The 20,956-nt window shown below is 43.8% G+C and overlaps 1 protein-coding gene across 1 annotated transcript in view; it reads left to right on the forward strand.

Annotated features, from left to right (window-relative positions):
* The first annotated feature begins 2,037 nt into the window (after positions 1-2,037).
* The window catches only part of LOC110523501 (whirlin), a 163,652-nt gene continuing 144,733 nt past the window's right edge, over positions 2,038-20,956 (forward strand). Inside the window, exon 1 of the mRNA XM_021602252.3 lies at positions 2,038-3,593. Within this exon, the coding sequence (XP_021457927.3) occupies positions 2,880-3,593 (714 nt within the window). The 5' untranslated portion in view covers positions 2,038-2,879. The remainder of the gene's footprint in view (positions 3,594-20,956) is intronic.

Here is a 20,956-nt window from a genome sequence, read left to right on the forward strand (position 1 = left end):
TTGGAAAATTCCAGAAAATTATATAATGGCTTTAGAAGCTTCTGATAGGCTAATTGACATAATTTGAGTCAATTGGAGGTGTACCTGTGGATGTATTTCAAGACCTACCTTCAAACTCAGTGCTTCTTTGCTTGACATAATTATAAAATCAAAAGAAATCAGCCAAGACCTGAGAAAGAAAATTGTAGACCTCCACAAGTCTGGTTCATCCTTGGGAGCAATTTCCAAACGCCTGAAGGTTCGCCTGAAGGTTCATCTGTAAAACAATAGTACACAGGTATAAACACCATGGGACCAGGCAACCTTCATACCGCTCAGGAAGGAGACGTGTTCTGCCTCCTAGAAATGAACATACTTTGGTGAGAAAAGTGCAAGTCAATCCCAGAATAACAGCAAAGGACCTTGTGAAGATGATGGAGGAAACAGGTACAAGTATATGCACAGTAAAACGAGTCCTACATCGACATAACCTGAAAGGCCACTCAGCAAGGAAGAAGCCACTGCTCCAAAACTGACAAAAAAAAGCCAGACTACGGTTTGCAACTGCACATGAGGACAAAGATCGTACTTTTTGGAGAAATGTCCTCTGGTCTGATGAAACAAAAATAGAACTGTTTGGCCATAATGACCATCATTATGTTTGGAGGGAAAAGGGGGAGGCTTGCAAGCCGAAGAACACCATCCCAACCGTGAAGCACAGAGGTGGCAGCATCATGATGTGTGGGTGCTTTGCTGCAGGAGGGACTTGTGCACTTCCCAAAATAGATGGCATCATGAGGGAGGAAAATTATGTGGATATATTGAAGCAACATCTCAAGACATCAGTCAGGAAGTTAAAGCTTGGTCACAAATGGGTCTTCCAAATTTGTGGCAAAATGGCTTAAGGACAACAAAGTCAAGGTATTGGAGTGGCCATCACAAAGCCCTGACCTCCATCCTATAGAAAACCTGCCTCAGTTACACCAGCTCTGTCCAGAGGAATGGGCCAAATTTCACCCAATTTATTGTGGGAAGCTTGTGGAAGGCTGCATGAAACGTTTGACCCAAGTTAAACACTTGAAAGGCAATGCTACCAAATACTTATTGAGTATGTAAACTTCTGAGAAGTGTCAAAGATTTTGTTTTCGCAAACACACTTTCTGAATTTAAAAGTAATCTTCGAAGTAATCATCTAGTTTTTCAAAAGTATTGGTAATTTGATTACAATATTTTTGCTGGTAAAGTAAGGGATTACCCTTACTGTTTTGTTTTGTAATCCGTTACTCCCCAACTTTAACTCTTTGTGATATTTCTATCTGCAACGCTTGCCTACTGAACATTGCCCTGCTCTTCTGTCATGTGGTTCACTTCTGTGTTTATTTACTATTTAACTCCCATCCATCAATTGGTCAGTGGACACTGTGGACTGGCAGGATAATTCTGACCAATGATAATCCAGTATCACAGATAGTCTACAATTAGACTGCTAGATGTGATATCATGTTTCCAGTGTGTAGATGTGTGCCACCTGCCATGCTACCCACTCAATGATAACAATCTCTGACTATAATTAGTAATATTGTTATCTCTCTACTATCACGTTTTTTGGGGTTCTTGGTTAAAATGTTTACCTTGGCAAGTGTTGGACTGTGTCATTCTTAGACTTTTAGAATAGGTCTATTCACAGGGGAATGGAATACATTGTCTGTGTACTAAAGGCTATATAATTACATATGATCTCTGTGGTAAAGCCAATTGAAGCAGAATTTTCTCACTCACTGGATATTGATGCCATGTATATTGTCGTCCTTATTATTATGCATGCACCTGAGTGTGCGTGCATAACGGTTCCGTGATTCTGTAGTGAGCTTCGAATGTTAACATTTTCAATCAAACTAAAAATAACCCCACGCAGGTTTTGCAAATTAGAGTTATTGCTGCACTTGGTGGTTCCCACGAGGGTGTGTTGTTGGTTACCAAGCAACGTATTCGTTCCACACGATCGGCTGCGTCATTTCCTCCTGACAAGCGATTGGAGGGAGGGAGCGAGACCCCAGACAGTACAGCAGCATTTAGCAGCTGGTCGGGAATCTTGCGGAGACAACAGCCGACTGTCAACGCACGGCTGGAATCAAGTAAATAGTTATATAAACCAAAAGCTACCGGGGGAAACATTAACTTTACTTGAAAATGGCTTAATTATCTTTGCGTTATTTGGAACACGTTTAAAGCTCCGGCTGGATATATTTGCAAGGGATAAAACAACTCCACAAAATGAACTTCGGTCTCCGGTAAAGGAACCAAGCAAAATACAAACTTCTATCTAGAACGTCTTGGGTATTATTTTCCGAATCTTGTGTTCATATAGTAGTACGTTTATCACTTGATATTAATTTGTAGTAGCCCTATCCTTTTGGCGCTCGAGCTTCTTGTGCCTGTTGACGAGGTGATATATGTGGATACCTGAGAAGCAGCTCGCGACCTTAATGCACACAAAACAAGACCAAGGCTATGAAATGTTTCTTCTATGTGCTTTAGTGTATTTCATGTGCCTTTTTGACGGTTGATTAGCCAAACGGAGTACTGAAGTTCATATCATAGGCTATTATTAAACTGAAAATCGTATGAAAATGTTATATAATTTGTGTTTGAAATTCTAACATTGAAACGTTGTTTTAGTTATTGCTCGAGGATGCGATCAAAGACTGTTGTAATTCAGCCGGTTGTGTTAGACAGCCCTCAGCCTCAGACCTAGCCAATATGTATATTAGTGGAGTGGACGTCCTGCACAACACGCTATGCCAGGCTCCGTTTTAAAGGAGCACAGCCCAGCGCTCTCGGCCTAATGACTAATGTCTCCCTGCTCCAGCGTGGCTCTGTGACCCAGTCACACGTCTAGGATGAGCACGGATCTAGAGCACATGTCGCTCAACTCCTCCTCGGCCAACTCTGTGGCCTCGAGTGCCCGCACGCTGTCAGCCAACGTCAAGAAGCTGCACAACGCGCTCAACCTGCTGCTTAACGACTTGGAGCGGGAGCAGTTCATTCACTGCCTCAACGTGTACCACTCCAAGCGTAATGTCTACGACCTGGTTCAGACCCTCAAAGTCATTCTCAATGCGCCCAGCAAACGCCAACTTCTGCCCATGCTACGGCTGGTCATTCCCCGCTCCGACCAGCTTTTGTTTGACCAGTACACCTCGGAGGGCCTTTACTTGAAATCGGATTTACTTGCCAGAAATGGGAGCGCCGAAGCGGTGGGCGAAGGTTCCAGTGCGAGTCCAACTCCCCCCGGATCTCAGGTTGCGCTGCGCAGCTCTCCGGATAGTTTCAGCACATGCAGTGATGGGACAGCTCCCCTCGTGCCGCTGCTCGGGAGAAGCTTCCTGCACGAGCCTCCAGGAGAGGTCCGACAGGTGACCCTGAAACGGCACAAGAGCAACGAGGGCTTGGGTTTCAGTATCCGCGGCGGCTCAGAGCACGGGGTCGGAATATATGTGTCTCTGGTGGAGCCAGGATCCCTGGCTGAGAAAGAGGGATTGAGGATTGGGGATCAGATTATGAAAGTCAACAGCACAGTGTTCGATAAAGTCACGCACGCTGAAGCGGTGAAGGTAAGTGTGTGTGTGTGTGTGTGTGTGTGTGTGTGTGTGTGTGTGTGTTTATTGGCTGTCACGTTTCAGCCAAGCAATGTATGGCACTTAAGATAGCACAGTATAGAGTTAATACACAGGCCTACAAGAAGTAACTGCCCTCACCAGTCGCCAGGGTCACTAGCCTACACGTAGAGAAATATAATGCGCCCATGGGCAAGCCAAGGCAATGCAACCAACGCATGGATCCGGGGCCAGTGGCTCCAAATGTGCCAATGGCAGAATGATGTGCGTCGTTTACACTGGCCTGCGCCTCTGACCCCAAATCCCCATCTCCCTGATGTAATCAGGCCCCCTATCCGTGGTTAATCATGTATTTGGCCACGGTGGCTGAAATGGACCCCTGGAGCAAACAGGCGATGATTTATAACTTTCGTTATCGAGAGAAATTGGTTCATGTAAGCCCTGTAGCGGTTGACTTGTAGTCACAGGCCGGTTATTGTGCCGCCTGGTGTAGCACCGGAACCTTGTAATTGAACATTGTCAACTAAGCTGTCCATGGTCGACTCATGTCTCCCATAATCAGTAGTATTTTTTTGTGTCAATTGAAATTGTACCGAAAAGGTTGTTGGTAAACAAATGTCTTTGAATCTTTGCCTCAACCGACTATATAACTGACTTATTAACTGATAAGATAAGAGCATATTTCTATATTAATTTATCCATTAGATAGGTCTGATAAAACAAGAGTACGGTGTTGAGGTATTGAGCGCTGTCCATGGTGTTGAATAGTATGGATCGCATCTACCGCGACTAATGGTGCTAGTTGTGCTGTCCATGGTGCTGAATCGTAAGTCCTCTATGGTAACTCTCTCTCGGTCTCGGTCTCCAATTCAAAGGGCAGGTGAAATAGATAATAAACAAAAGTTAAATAAACAATCAAAAATAAACAGTAAACATTACACTAACACAAGTTGTAAAGGAATAGAGACATTTCAAATGTTATATTATGGCTATGTACAGTGTTTTTAATGATATGCAAATGGTTAAGGTACAAAAGTGAAAATATATAAACATAAATATGGGTTGTATTTACAGTGGTGTTTGTTCTTCACTGGATGCCATTTTCTTGTGGTTGGCAACAGGTCACAAATCTTGCTGCTGTGTTGACACACTGTGGTATTTCACCCAAAATATATGGGAGTTTAACAAAATTGGATTTGTTTTTAATTTTCTTTGTGGGTCTGTGTAGTCTGAGGCAAATATATGTCTCTAATATGGTCATACATTTGGCAGGAGATGCAACCCGGTTTCCACCTCATTTTGTGGGCAGTGTGCACATTACATTGCCTGTCTTCTCTTGAGAGCCAGGTCGGCCTACTTTCTCTTTCTCCCTCTCGCTCTCTCTCTCCCTCTCCTCTCTTTGACAGACAGACAGACAGACAGACAGACAGACAGACAGACAGACAGACAGACAGACAGACAGACAGACAGACAGAGAGAGAGGAAATACCTTCAAGCAGAACTTCATAGATTTACAGCAGCATTGCTCGTTTGCAATATGTTTACTCCCACTGTACATCCTACCTGTACCAGCTCTAACCTGCTCCACTTTGTTTGAAACTTCCCCTGAAGCTCTTTAGCTGACCAGTCTCCTAAGAGCCTGTCTTGGCTCTTCTTCCTGGATCCTGTGCCAGGGTGTGCCCCACAGTCAGCGCTTTGAGCTTTTTTAGGATAATCTTTTCCATGACATGCTTGGCGGCGAGGACCAGCACCGTGACGGGAACAGGGTCATAAATCCTGCCCTCCTGGGGCCTCGTCCAATCGGTTGCAGCAGAGAGATGCAGAGAAAGACGTCTGTCTACCTACCGCTTAATCAGATTGATCTGAGTCTCTGAGTCTGTGAAACAGAGGAGGCAGGAGATTAAATTACCTTCCCTTTGGTTTTGATAGTCTGTCCCTCTCTACAGTCTCTCCCTCTCTCCCTCTCTCTCTCCCTCTCTCTTTTCTCCCCTCTCCCTCTCTTGGTGCCAACACAGCTTGTGATGGGCAGCTGGTCCCTGCAAGGCTGACAGCTCCTTGAGGATTACAATATGGAGAGAATTGAGTGCAGGCTCTCTGGGTTGGGCTGAGGTCTGAGGTGGTGTGGTGCCCGGCAGAGGAATGGCCAGAAGAAGAGAGATTGGGAAGAGGCCTAGGCAGAGGGTCCCAAGGCAGCTCACTCTTTTGCTGTTTAGGAATGAACAGGTAAATCCGACTCGGTAAATTGAGTTCATACCAGTCACGGAGCATGATATGCTATTGGGATCTTGCAGCTGAAAAACAAACTCCACTAGGACTTGTGCTGCTGTCTGAGCTTCCTGTGTGTGGATGGCTGGGGGAAGCACTCCTGTATTTCTCTTCCTTCTTCTTTCTGTGTCCAGAGGTTCAAAGAGCAACATGTTGACTATGTATTTCTTATGAGACTTTTAGAGTACTTCTGTTGACTATTCCTCATAGCTCAGGCTACACTATAGGGTCATACTGAGTGGTCATAGCTTAACTTCTTAGGGCTAGGCCTCTTCTTTTCTCCACTTCCTTTCTGAATGACGTGCCCAAAGTAAACCGTCTGTAGCTCAGGCCCTGAAGCCAGGATATGCATATAATTGGTACCATTGGAAAGATAACACTTTGAAGTTTGTAGAAATGTTAATAATAACAATTAATAATGTTAATGTTAATAATGTAGGAGAATATAACACAATAGATATGGTAGGAGAAAATACAAAGATAAACCAACCAGAATGTTTTTGAGAGTGAGATCATCCTCTTAGAAAGGCAAGAGAAAGGTCATATTAAAAATTATCTCCCTGGAATTCCTATGGCTTCCACAGGGTGTCAGCAGTCTATGTTCAAGGTTTCAGGCTTGTAACTTCAAAAACAAATAAGAAATACCAGTTTTAGTAAAGGGACACAGTCTTGGAAATATGTGTTTGCACGCGCCATGAAGACATTACACACCTGCTAAAATCAGTTTCCTATTGAACATACTACTTTCCGAAAGAAATATGATTGTTTGATTACATTTTAGGGTATCTGAGGAGGAAATAGAAACGGATTTTGACTTGTTGAAACAAAGTTTAGGGGTAGATTTTTGGATTCCTTTCTCTGTAAATTGAACAAGTGGATTACTCAAATCGATGGCGCCAACTAAACAGACCTTTTGGGATATAAAGAAGAATTTTATCTAACAAAATTACACAACATGTTATAGCTGGGACCCTTTGGATGACAAATCAGAGGAAGATTTTCAAAAAGTAAGTTCATATTTTATCATTATATGTGAATGTATGAAACCTGTGCCGGTGGAAACATATTTTGATGTGGGGTGCCATCCTCAGACAATCGCATGGCATTTTTCGCTGTAATTGCTAAAAAAAACTTCAGACGGGCCTGGACATGTACTGGTTTAAGCAGGGGGACATGTCTGGCACTGCAGGATTTGAGTCCCTGGCGGCGTAGTGTGTTACTGATGGTAGGCTTTGTTACTTTGGTCCCAGCTCTCTGCAGGTCATTCATTAGGTCCCCCCGTGTGGTTCTGGGATTTTTGCTCACCGTTCTTGTGATCATTTTGACCCCACGGGGTGAGATCGTGCGTGGAGCCCCAGATCGAGGGAGATTATCAGTGGTCTTGTATGTCTTCCATTTCCTAATAATTGCTCCCACAGTTGATTTCTTCAAACCAAGCTGCTTACCTATTGCAGATTCAGTCTTCCAAGCCTGGTGCAGGTCTACAATTTTGTTTCTGGTGTCCTTTGACAGCTCTTTGGTCTTGGCAATAGTGGAGTTTGGAGTGTGACTGTTTGAGGTTGTGGACAGGTGTCTTTTATACTGATAACAAGTTCAAACAGGTGACAGGTAACGAGTGGAGGACAGAGGAGCCTCTTAAAGAAGAAGTTACAGGTCTGTGAGAGCCAGAAATCTTGCTTGTTTGTAGGTGACCAAATACTTATTTTCGCCATAATTTGCAAATAAATTCATTAAAAATGTGATTAAAATGTGATTTTCTGGATTTTTTTCTCTCATTTTGTCTGTCATAGTTGAAGTGTACCTATGATGAAAATTACAGGCCTCTCTCATCTTTTTAAGTGGGAGAACTTGCACAATTGGTGGCTGACTAAATACTTTTTTGCCCCACTGTACGGTAAATCGTACAGTGCACTTAGATTAACAGGAATTTAAGCTTTCAGCCGATATAAGACACTTCTATGTACCTAAATTATTTCAAATCCATAATATTTATGATTTATTTATTTAAATTGCGCGCCAGTTTCACCGCTAGCAGGACTCCTATCCCTGATTAACAGAGCTCAGTGCTGTTTATGTTTACACTTCTGCTAAATGTATTCTCCACAAGGGAGAGGGGTGTTTTCGACAGGTAACTTAAACATTTTAAGCACTTTAAAAGGTGGACCTTTGCTACAAATTGCAGTCTCTTGGGCAACAGATAATGATTTACCAAAATAAACTTTGGCTGCAGCTCAACAACCCCTTGTTACGCCCTGACTTTGGAGATCCTTGTTATGTCTCTATTTTGGTTTGGTCAGGGCGCGAGTTGGGGTGGGCATTTCTATGTGTTGTGTTTCTATCTCTTACGTTTTGGCCGGGTATGGTGCTCAATCAGGGACAGCTGTCTATCGTTGTCTCTGATTGGGAACCATACTTAGGTGCCTTTTTTCCCACCTGTCTTGGTGGGAAGTTGACTTTGTTTATGGCACTTTGCCTTTGAGCTTCACGGTTTGTTTTTGTATTGTTTATTGTTTTGTCGGCTTCATTTTTGATCATTAAAAGATCATGTACGCTCACCACGCTGCACCTTGGTCCTCTCCTTCAAACAGCCGTGACACCCCTATGTTTTCTGCCCGAAAGAGTTGTGGTCCGGGCCAGGGTCTTTTGGCTCACCATTTGTTGTTTAAAAGTAGGGCCAACCCACGTTTGTAATGACAAGGGTGATCTGATTTGTGTTGTCCTCTCCACACAGATGGCTCAGGAAGAAAACAGAGGCCTGTACTAAGTGCTGAGGCCAGGTGGGGTCTGCTGTGTTCTCTTGATTCCATTCCCTTTTTTAATTATGAAGTGAATTATTTATCAAATGCTTTAATTATGCAAGCGGAGACTAATTCCTCTTGCCTCAGATTGACTGTGCTCTGGTGTGATTAATATTGAAATGTTTACCGGCGTAGATGAAGAACAAGGAGAGTAGAATGAAGATTTCATCCCAAATGGTACCCTATTCCCTATAAAGTGCACTACTTTTGACCATGGCTCTATTGGGAATAGGGTGGCATTTGGGATGCAGAAAAGTCACATCCGTCTCACTGACCACAATGTATGCCTTGACAGCCAGGGGAGAAGATGAGGCTATCCTTCACACAATCTTTAAGCCATCATCCTTCCACTCTTTTTGTTGGCGCTCATACTCAAACTCATCTTTCTATATTTCATTATCATGAACAGAAAACACAGTGTCTCTTTCTGGCAATGGTACTGTCTTTGTTGATATGATATGTTTTTTCCCCCTTTTATGCTGCTGCGTTATGCTTAGTATACATTCTCCCTGGGCATATATCGGTCACGTACGCACTCACACTCACCCACACACACACAAAAAGAACACTGTCAGACTGGGCTTCTCTCTGTCAACTTTTTTCACCCCCTGTCTGTCTCAAAGCACTGTTTGTGTTCACCCCAGTCTCTCCTGGGGTCTTCAACACCTGCCCTGCTAAAGGGACTCCATTGTGTCTGTGTAATTGTTTTACAATGGACTGCAGGGAAGGTTTGGTTCATGACCAACATGTCTCTAATCCATCACCTGTTCTCACTTGTTCTCTGCTGGCAGAGTGTCGCTTAACTAGCCAATAATATCCTATATTCACTGCCCAGAGCTGTGGTCAGATATGTGCAGAAATATCACTCATTCTATTAGTGTCCGGGTCGGTTCACTTATACCGTACTGACATTGATTTCAATGGAGACTGTATTAGGAGCACTATTAAAGTGACAGTTAAGTTGTCTGGGTGGTACATGGTTTAGTTGACACCATGAGAATTTAGGGCTAAACTCAGACAAAGGAAACGCTGGTCTGGGACTTGCAGCTTTATTACTTCATCTGCATCCCAAATGGAACCCTATTCCCTATTTAGTGCACTACATCTGACCAGGGCCCATTTTTTAGTTCAGTGGCTTTTGGCAGGTGTTTGTTTGATATAGGATTGGGATTTACACAGGCGTGCTGACACAGGTGTACACACACACACACACACACACACACACACACACACACACACACACACACACACACACACACACACACACACACACACACACACACACACTTGTGGCTTAGTTATCCTGCAGAGGAAAGGAAGACCACATTGGCTGGTGTGTTGATGATCTGTTTTTGCTCTCTGAGGATGAGAGAGGAAGAAAGAGGAGCGCATCAGGGGCTTTTCAAGAGTATCACACTGAAACATGCCGAGAGAAAATCTTTTTGGTTTGAGAAGTTCAAACAAACATACAGTATCTCCCTCTTTCTCTCTCTCCCTCTCACTCTCTCACACACACAGTCACTGCTGCTGCTCACAGCCTGATGTGTGCCGCCAGCTAACAATTTCCCTCCAGTTTAGGAAGAGAGAGAGATAGAAAGAGGGGGGATTTGATAGAGTTGCAGAATGGTATAGGAATGGAAGAATGTCAAGGGATATGACTTCCTGGAAAGTTCTCTGATGTTTCACTGTGGTATACTCATGTTCAGGACCAGAAGTGTTCCTAACCACAAGACATGAACAGAAAAAGCCCCAGGGCCCTAGTTACAGGACCCAGGTCTCTATTTCCGGCTGGCGTTAATGCGTTGCTAGTGTCGAATGTACACTCTTTGGAAAATTCGACTTGGTATTTTCCAACTCTGGGTGTGTCCTTAAAACACGAGTGCTAATGTGCCAATTTCAAGCAGCGCTACTGGCGATTTTTAAGACTCACAGAAAGCTGGTTGTAGCGGTAATGCAGTTGGTTATGGCTTTGATTTTTAAGACTCACAGAAAGCTGGTTATAGCGGTAATGCAGTTGGTTATGGCTTTGATTTTTAAGACTCACAGAAAGCTGGTTGTAGCGGTAATGCAGTTGGTTATGGCTTTGATTTTTAAGACTCACAGAAAGCTGGTTATAGCGGTAATGCAGTTGGTTATGGCTTTGATTTTTAAGACTCACAGAAAGCTGGTTATAGCGGTAATGCAGTTGGTTATGGCTTTGATTTTTAAGACTCACAGAAAGCTGGTTATAGCGGTAATGCAGTTGGTTATGGCTTTGATTTTTAAGACTCACAGAAAGCTGGTTATAGCGGTAATGCAGTTGGTTATGGCTTTGATTTTTAAGACTCACAGAAAGCTGGTTATAGCGGTAATGCAGTTGGTTATGGCTTTGATTTTTAAGACTCACAGAAAGCTGGTTATAGCGGTAATGCAGTTGGTTATGGCTTTGATTTTTAAGACTCACAGAAAGCTGGTTATAGCGGTAATGCAGTTGGTTATGGCTTTGATTTTTAAGACTCACAGAAAGCTGGTTCAAGTTATTACAATATATTGCTTATTATTTTTCCTTTATTCCCCGTCAGGAAGTTGGAGAATTTAGAATTTTTCAAACACTTGCAAAAATACATTTCCTGCAATCTCGAGCCATAATCATTAATTCTATTCAAAAAGTGTTTATTTATTTGCATACCTCGAGGTGCCTGTATCCATCTTCTTGGGGGGGAAACTAAATATGCTTCTCTGAGTCTCTGCTAAAATCGGTGTAAAAGATTAAAATGAATGCCTTATTTAGTACATTTAGTAATTGTTGCTTTTCTAAAGTCTACCAACATTGCCAGCAGGCATGCCAGCTAAGGTAGTTAGATAGTTATCAATAAGTGCATCGAGGACGTCGTCCCCACAGTGACTGTACGTACATACCACAACAGGTAACATTCGCACTGAGCTAAAGGGTAGAGCTGCCACTTTCAAGGAGCGGGACTCTAACCCCGGAAGCTTATAAGAAATCCCACTATGCCCTCCGATGACCCATCAAACAGGCAAAGTATCAATACAGGACTAAGATCGAATCGTACTACACCGGCTCCGACGCTCGTCGGATCAAATCAAATCAAATTTTATTTGTCACATACACATGGTTAGCAGATGTTAATGCGAGTATAGCGAAATGCTTGTGCTTCTAGTTCCGACAATGCAGTAATAACCAACAAGTAATCTAACTAACAATTCCAAAACTACTGTCTTATACACAGTGTAAGGGGATAAAGAATATGTACATAAGGATATATGAATGAGTGATGGTACAGAGCAGCATAGGCAGGATACAGTAGATGGTATCGAGTACAGTATATACATGAGGTGAGTATGTAAACAAAGTGGCATAGTTAAAGTGGCTAGTGATACATGTATTACATAAGGATGCAGTCGATGATATAGAGTACAGTATATACGTATGCATATGAGATGAATAATGTAGGGTAAGTAACATTATATAAGGTAGCATTGTTTAAAGTGGCTAGTGATATATTTACATAATTTCCCATCAATTCCCATTATTAAAGTGGCTGGAGTTGAGTCAGTGTAAGTGTCAGTGTGTTGGCAGCAGCCACTCAATGTTAGTGGTGGCTGTTTAACAGTCTGATGGCCTTGAGATAGAAGCTGTTTTTCAGTCTCTCGGTCCCAACTTTGATGCACCTGTACTGACCTCGCCTTCTGGATGATAGCGGGGTGAACAGGCAGTGGCTCGGGTGGTTGATGTCCTTGATGATCTTTATGGCCTTCCTGTAACATCGGGTGGTGTAGGTGTCCTGGAGGGCAGGTAGTTTGCCCCCGGTGATGCGTTGTGCAGACCTCACTACCCTCTGGAGAGCCTTATGGTTGTGGGCGGAGCAGTTGCCGTACCAGGCGGTGATACAGCCCGACAGGATGCTCTCGATTGTGCATCTGTAGAAGTTTGTGAGTGCTTTTGGCGACATGCCAAATTTCTTCCGCCTCCTGAGGTTGAAGAGGCGCTGCTGCGCCTTCTTCACGACGCTGTCTGTGTGGGTGGACCAATTCAGTTTGTCCGTGATGTGTACGCAGAGGAACTTAAAACTTACTACCCTCTCCACTACTGTCCCATCGAAGGGGATAGGAGGGTGCTCCCTCTGCTGTTTCCTGAAGTCCACAATCATCTCCTTAGTTTTGTTGACGTTGAGTGTGAGGTTATTTTCCTGACACCACACTCCGAGGGCCCTCACCTCCTCCCTGTAGGCCGTCTCGTCGTTGTTGGTAATCAAGCCTACCACTGTTGTGTCGTCCGCAAACTTGATGATTGAGTTGGAGGCGTGCGTGGCCACGCAGTCGTGGGTGAACAGGGAGTACAGGAGAGGGCTCAGAACGCACCCTTGTGGGGCCCCAGTGTTGAGGATCAGCGGGGTGGAGATGTTGTTGCCTACCCTCACCACCTGGGGGCGGCCCGTCAGGAAGTCCAGTACCCAGTTGCACAGGACGGGGTCGAGACCCAGGGTCTCAAGCTTGATGACGAGCTTGGAGGGTACTATGGTGTTAAATGCCGAGCTGTAGTCGATGAACAGCATTCTCACATAGGTATTCCTCTTGTCCAGATGGGTTAGGGCAGTGTGCAGTGTGGTTGAGATTGCATCGTCTGTGGACCTATTTGGGCGGTAAGCAAATTGGAGTGGGTCTAGGGTGTCGGGTAGGGTGGAGGTGATATGGTCCTTGACTAGTCTCTCAAAGCACTTCATGATGACGGAAGTGAGTGCTACGGGGCGGTAGTCGTTTAGCTCAGTTACCTTAGCTTTCTTGGGAACAGGAACAATGGTGGCCCTCTTGAAGCATGTGGGAACAGCAGACTGGTATAGGGATTGATTGAATATGTCCGTAAACACACCGGCCAGCTGGTCTGCGCATGCTCTGAGGGCGCGGTTGGGGATGCCGTCTGGGCCTGCAGCCTTGCGAGGGTTAACACGTTTAAATGTCTTACTCACCTCGGCTGCAGTGAACGAGAGTCCGCATGTTTTCATTGCAGGCCGTGTCAGTGGCACTGTATTGTCCTCAAAGCGGGCAAAAAAGTTATTTAGTCTGCCTGGGAGCAGGACATCCTGGTCCGTGACTGGGCTGGATTTCTTCTTGTAGTCCGTGATTGACTGTAGACCCTGCCACATGCCTCTTGTGTCTGAGCCGTTGAATTGAGATTCTACTTTGTCTCTGTACTGACGCTTAGCTTGTTTGATAGCCTTGTGGAGGGAATAACTGCACTGTTTGTATTCGGTCATGTTACCAGTCACCTTGCCCTGATTAAAAGCAGTGGTTCGCGCTTTCACTTTCACGCGAATGCTGCCATCAATCCACGGTTTCTGGTTAGGGAATGTTTTAATCGTTGCTATGGGAACGACATCTTCAACGCACGTTCTAATGAACTCGCACACCGAATCAGCGTATTCGTCAATATTGTTATCTGACGCAATACGAAACATGTCCCAGTCCACGTGATGGAAGCAGTCTTGGAGTGTGGAGTCAGCTTGGTCGGACCAGCGTTGGACAGACCTCTTGTTTTAGTTTCTGTCTGTAGGCAGGGATCAACAAAATGGAGTCGTGGTCAGCTTTTCCGAAAGGAGGGCGGGGCAGGGCCTTATATGCGTCGCGGAAGTTAGAGTAACAATGATCCAAGGTTTTTGCACCCCTGGTTGCGCAATCGATATGCTGATAAAACTTTGGAAGTCTTGTTTTCAGATTAGCCTTGTTAAAATCCCCAGCAACAATGAATGCAGCCTCCGGATAAATGGATTCCAGTTTGCAAAGAGTCAAAAAAATTTCGTTCAGAGCCATCGATGTGTCTGCTTGGGGGGGGGGGATATATACGGCTGTGATTATAATCGAAGAGAATTCTCTTGGTAGATAATGCGGTCTACATTTGATTGTGAGGAATTCTAAATCAGGTGAACAGAAGGATTTGAGTTCCTGTATGTTTATTTCATCACACCATGTCTCGTTAGTCATAAGGCATACGCCCTCGCCCCTCTTCTTACCAGAAAGATGTTTGTTTCTGTCTGCGCGATGCGTGGAGAAACCCGCTGGCTGCACCGCCCCCGATAGCGTCTCTCCAGTGAGCCATGTTTCCGTGAAGCAAAGAACGTTACAGTCTCTGATGTCCCTCTGGAATGCTACCTTTGCTCGGATTTCATCAACCTTGTTGTCAAGAGACTGGACATTGGCGAGAAGGATGCTAGGGAGTGGTGCACGATGTGCCCGTCTCCGGAGTCTGACCAGAAGACCGCCTCGTTTCCCTCTTTTTCGGAGTCGTTTTTTTGGGTCGCTGCATGGGATCCATTCCGTTGTCCTGGGTGAAAGGCAGAACACAGGATCCGCGTCGCGAAAAACATATTCTTGGTCGTACTGATGGTGAGTTGACGCTGATCTTATATTCAGTAGTTCTTCTCGACTGTATGTAATGAAACCTAAGATGACCTGGGGTACTAATGTAAGAAATAACACGTAAAAAAACAAAACACTGCATAGTTTCCTAGGAACGCGAAGCGAGGCGGCCATCTCTGTCGGCGCCGGAAGCCCTGCCGGATGTGGCAGGGCTTGCAACCTATAACAGACTACAAAGGGAAGCACAGTCGAGAGCTGCCCAGTGACACGAGCCTACCAGACAAGCTAAATAACTTCTATGCTCGCTTCGAGACAAGTAACACTGAAACATGCAGGAGCTGTGACACAAACCTACCAGACAAGCTAAATAACTTCTATGCTCGCTTCGAGACAAGTAACACTGAAACATGCAGGAGCGTCAGCTGTTTCGGATGACTGTGTGATCACGCTCTCCGCAGCCAATGTGAGTAAGACCTTTAAACAAGTCAACATTCACAAGGCCGCTGGGCCTGATGGATTACCAGGACGTGTACTGAAAGCATGCGCAGACCAACTGGCAAGTGTCTTCGCTGACATTTGTAACCTCTCCCTGGCCGAGTCTGTAATACCAACGTATTTCAAGCAGACCACCATAGTCCCTGTGCCCAAGAACACTAAGGTAACCTGCCTAAATGACTACCAACCTGTAGCACTCATGTCTGTAGCCATGAAATTATCACTCACATCGACACCATTCTCCCATAAACCCTAGACCCACTCCAATTTGCAAACCGCACAGATCCACAAATGATGCAATCTCTATTGCACTCCACACTGTCCTTTCCCACCTGGACAAAAGGAACACCTATGTTCAACTGCATGCATTGTTGAGTCTGGCATGACATAGTGCGCTAATTGGTCTAGTCGATTCTACTAATCCAGTCATCAAACTGTGTCATGGGGTCAATAGATAATGATTTGTCCTATAGCTACAACAAGGATCTATCTACAGAGCATGATAGTATGAAAACTTTGTCTTTGTATGCATCCCAAGTGGCACCCTATTCCCTATATAGTGCACTACTTTTGACCAGGGCTCATAGGTCAGTGCCCTACAGATGTAGGATCATAATTTGATCACCCTGTTGTTTCAGGAAATGTCCTGCACAGCAGGAAATGCAAACTTGTATTTAAGGTTTGAATAACACTTCTAAAGTTATTAATTTCCACTTTCAAATGTTAGACTTGATTTGCTAAAAATGGATCAACCCCTACAAAAATGTCAATTTATAATAATCCACACAATCATTTACATTTCCTGTTGCTGCAGGATTATTTTATTGCTGTCAAATTAAGATCCTACTAATGTATGTAGGGATATATGGTGCCGGGACACAACTTGTATCTAGGAGATCCAGATAACTTCATTATCTCCAAGTTCCCCTGGGAGGAGCTCTGTCTCTCTCTGGGTCATCTGATACACGTCAGCCTCGAGCCTCCTCTCTCCCACATCACATGACCCTGGACACACAGTCTGCTTACACACACACACACACACACACACACATATTTGAGAAGGCAATGAGACAGAGACAAAGACACAGTGAGCATGTGCCCTTCTTGTACTGTGCTGAAGAGCTCTGTGTACCACTGCTAGCTGTTTGCATTTGCATTGATAATGAGTGATCTGGGAAAGTATCAATTTAAAGCGTACGGGAGAGCCTGGGTGCCCAGTCCCCTCTCCTTGGAGGTCTGATTGGCTGTGTCCTCTGCTCAGGGTTACCTGGGTCTGAATTATTGAACAAGAGCTAACCCTTACCTCATTATCCGTGTCTATAAAAGAGGGAAAGAGAAAGAGAGTGATAGGGAGAGTACAAACCATTAAGCTTTGGGGGTCATTGGATGAATTTGTCCTCTGTGATTTGTATTTTTCATATTGCTCCTGGAACAGTGTCAGCTCTTAACCACACAACACTCCCAGCCAGAAACTCTCAGCTCTAGACTATATTAGAGACTGCCAATAGCTGCTGGCTTGCTCTAGTATTGATAATTGATCCAGTGGGTTTGTCTCTGTGTACTCTGGGTGTGTATTACCCACACAGCATTTAATAGCATCTGTTGTCATTTGTGCTACATTGCCCTTCCGGTTTTGAGTCTGTGTCGTTGTTGTCACACTCTCTAATCAATGCTCTGGCACGGGACAAGCGCTACAGGGCCAATCCATAATGTGCAAACCAGTCTGGTGTAGGGTCACACAAATTCCAGTGTGAACACTTCTGGAATACCTAGCAATTTTGGGAAAGTTACTGTACTTTTGCAACCGTTGTCTAGCTGCACCTAGCTTACCATGGCCATAGACCTTCACACCAGGGTTGAGGTCAATTCAAATGGAAGAAAAAACATTTGAAATAAGTAGCTTCCACTTCTCAGTTTATTGAGAAGTCAATGAAAATAGTTTACATTTCATTAATTATTGGAATTTTCGTTTACTTCGCGGAATTGACTAACTTCAATTCAAATTGACCCCACCCTGCTTCACACACACATCGGTGACCTGACCTCTGCATGGCCACTGGAGAGTCCGATCGGATCTGGTCTGTGGGCATGTGTTTACATATGGGCCTGCAATGCCGTGCATATGTGTGCTTGCATGCATGCATGCATGCATGCATGCATGTTTGAATGTATGTGGGAATCTGTGTTAGATCATGACAGTCACACAACTGACCCAGGTGTCATTCAGAGTACCGGGTCACAGCCACAGCATAGCCATTAAAGCCAGATATATGGTCCCTCTGTTGGCTTCCGAACTGGCACCCTAGTCCATATAATGCACTACCCTTTGACAAGAGCCTTATGCTCCATTACATAAGGAATAGGGTGACATTTTGGCCACAATGATACAGTACATACAGTACATTCGGAAAGTATTCAGACCCCTTCTATTTTTCCACAGGTGTAAACATTACCATGAAATGCTTACTTAGAAGCCCTTAACCAACAATACAGTTTTAAGAAAATAAAGTTAAACAAATATTTACTAAATAAACTAAAGTAAAAAATAAATCAAATGTAAATGATGGTCTGCTTGAAACATGTAGGTATTAAAATGTCAGTGAAGACACTTGCCAGTTGGTCCGCGCATGCTCTGAGCACACGTCCTGGTAATCCGTCCTGTGGCCTTTTGAATGTTGACCTGATTAATGGTCTTTCTCACATTGGCTAAAGAGAGCGTGATCACACAGTCGTCTTGAACAGCAGTTACTCTCATGCATGCTTCAGTGTTGCTTGCCTCGAAGCAAGCATTATAGGCATTTAGCCCATCTGGTAGGCTCGCGTCATTGGGAGCCTGCGGCTGGGTTTCCCTTTGCATCCTGTTTCTATTGCATCCTGATTCCAATAATCATCCTTGAGATGTTTCTACAATTTGATTGGTGTCCACCTGTGGTAAATTCCTTTGATTGGACATGATTTGGAAAGGCACACACATGTCAGTTCACACATATAAGGTCCCACAGATGACAGTGCATGTCAGAGAAAAAACCAAGCCATGAGTTTGAAGGAATTTTCCATAGAGTCCCGAGACCGGATTGTTTTGAGGCAAAGATCTGGGCAAGGGTACCAAAACATTTGTGGCCTCCATCATTCTTAAAAGAAAGAAGTTTGGAACCACCAAGACTTTTGCTAGAGCTGGCCACCCAGCCAAATTGAGGAATCGGGGGAGGGCCAGGGAACTGACAAAGAACCCAATGGTCACTCTGACAGAGCTCTAGAGTTCCTCTGTAGAGATGGGAGAACCTTTCAGAAGGACAGCCAACTCTGCAGCACTCCACCAATCTTTATGTTAGAGTGGCCAGATGGAAGCGACTACTCATTAAAATTACATGACAGCCCCCTACCTACGTTATATAGGTACGTAATGACATCGGTTTTGCACATCGGCTTTAAACTAGACATCGGGCTGATGCCAATGTTGCCATTTTAAGCTGATATCGGCCAATTCCGATATGCTCACCGATATATCGTGCATCCCTAATCAAAATGTGGAAAAGGTCAAGGAGTCGGAATACTTTTTGTATGCACTGAAACGTTGTTGGCTTCTTATGTTTCATTGTCCTCCAAATGCAGTTATCTATTTTGCTGTAAGGGAAATGTTTATGTTTGTGCTATGATTAATTTCTGTGTTCTGTTCATGTGCGGTTCTAATAACCAAATTCTGTGCCCATGCAAATGGCTGACTGTACAAATCCCACCTATAAGTAGCTGCAATTTGGCAGTATGGACAGATCGTGTTTTGAGAACAAATTAACGTGTTTTGTGAACAAACGAAAGATATCTCAGTTTCAAGGTCTCAGCTTAGAGAGGAGAAACCTTGTGAGGTGTTGGTCTGTCACATGTTATGAAACAGTATTGGTCGTCACATGAATAGAACAAACCGGTAATGATTAATTAATTATGTAAATCATGCAAATATAACTTGTCTGAGTATAGCCGTATATAAGAACTACTGGGTCTCCCCAGGGAGAGCTCCTGATTGACATGTTTGCTATGGTGCATTGAGTTGGTTGGACCCTCTCCAGCGCGCTGCCAAATAAACAATGATTCATTTAAGATTGACTATGAGTGGCTCTGTGTAAGAATTTCCACGACAATGCCATTCTGGTAACCTGAAGTAATGGACTCCTATTGGGGCCAATACTGGGCACATTATTTTCCTCCTTCTGTTTTGAATTCCTAATTTTATTACATCAGGGAAGCACATTTACAGTTACGGTTTTCCTATCACCAATTTTGGTCCAATGAAAAAGCAATTTCCTTTTAAAATTAGAACATACAGTAATGCCCGTTTTTTTAAAAAAGCACTGGAGAGCGATGAGAAACTGAAGGATGATTGGGACGCCATAGACACGGATTAAAATCTCCTTCTCCTAATAGGTTCTGAAGTCGACTGGAGTGGACTGGATCCAATATTATTAACATGTCCCTATATAGTGAGCTACTTTTGACTGTAGTGCACTATATAGGGAATAGGGTGCCGTTTAGGACACCACTGTCGTGTCTTTGGCTATGCCGGATTAAGTGATATGACATGCTATTCTATAAAATAATTTATCCGTAATTAATATCATCTGATTGAGCTAATCATGTAAATGTAATTAACGAGAGTCGGGCATCACAAAATAATATTTATAGAGCTGTTATCTTCCGAATAAACTCTTAAAGACCTAGTAATATTTTACATCAATAGCAGTCAATATTAATCTTCATCTTAATTCAGTCTCATCTGAAAGTTGTAAAATCTTGGTTATCTGCACGAACCCTGGCTAACAATTTGAATCAGCAATTCAAAATTGGGTTTAATCATGTATTTACTAAATACCTAACTAATCACACATAATTACACATACACATAATTAAATCATAACTTGATTACACATTACGTCATAAAGGAAAACGTCCCTAGCGGGCGGAACAGATATGACAGCTTGTTACACAAAAGAAAAGGGCTGGGTTTGAGTGAAAGAGCGGGAAGACTGAGGAACAAAGGGAAGAAGCTGTGCTATCGTAAATACAGTATCTTATGCATTCTAAATTACCGCCCATTTGGAAAAGGAAAATGCAATAAATATTTACTCTGAGCTACGCTTCGGTAGGTTGGTGGTAGATGGAAGGCCGTGTTGCCCAACTGAGTCCTTTGAAGAATGTCTCTGATGGTCAATTGGATACGTTGTAGTAACGTTGTTGTGTGATAGACGGGATACTCTGTCTGTTCCTTCCTAACCCTCGTTTGCATCTGCTGTTGCTAACTCAACGGCTAGGAGGTATCACTTCTGTAGTGAATAAGAGTTCGAAGTTCATACCATTTGCAACCAAAGCTCACGCTGATGTTGGCTTCGTTCTGTAATTATTATCTGAACCATTCTGACATAGGACCGTCGTCCTCACATCATCGGAACAGGAAGT

The sequence above is a fragment of the Oncorhynchus mykiss genome, chromosome 5 (assembly GCF_057628025.1).
Source record: "Oncorhynchus mykiss isolate SJ-2025 chromosome 5, ASM5762802v1, whole genome shotgun sequence".
NCBI lineage: Eukaryota > Metazoa > Chordata > Actinopteri > Salmoniformes > Salmonidae > Oncorhynchus > Oncorhynchus mykiss.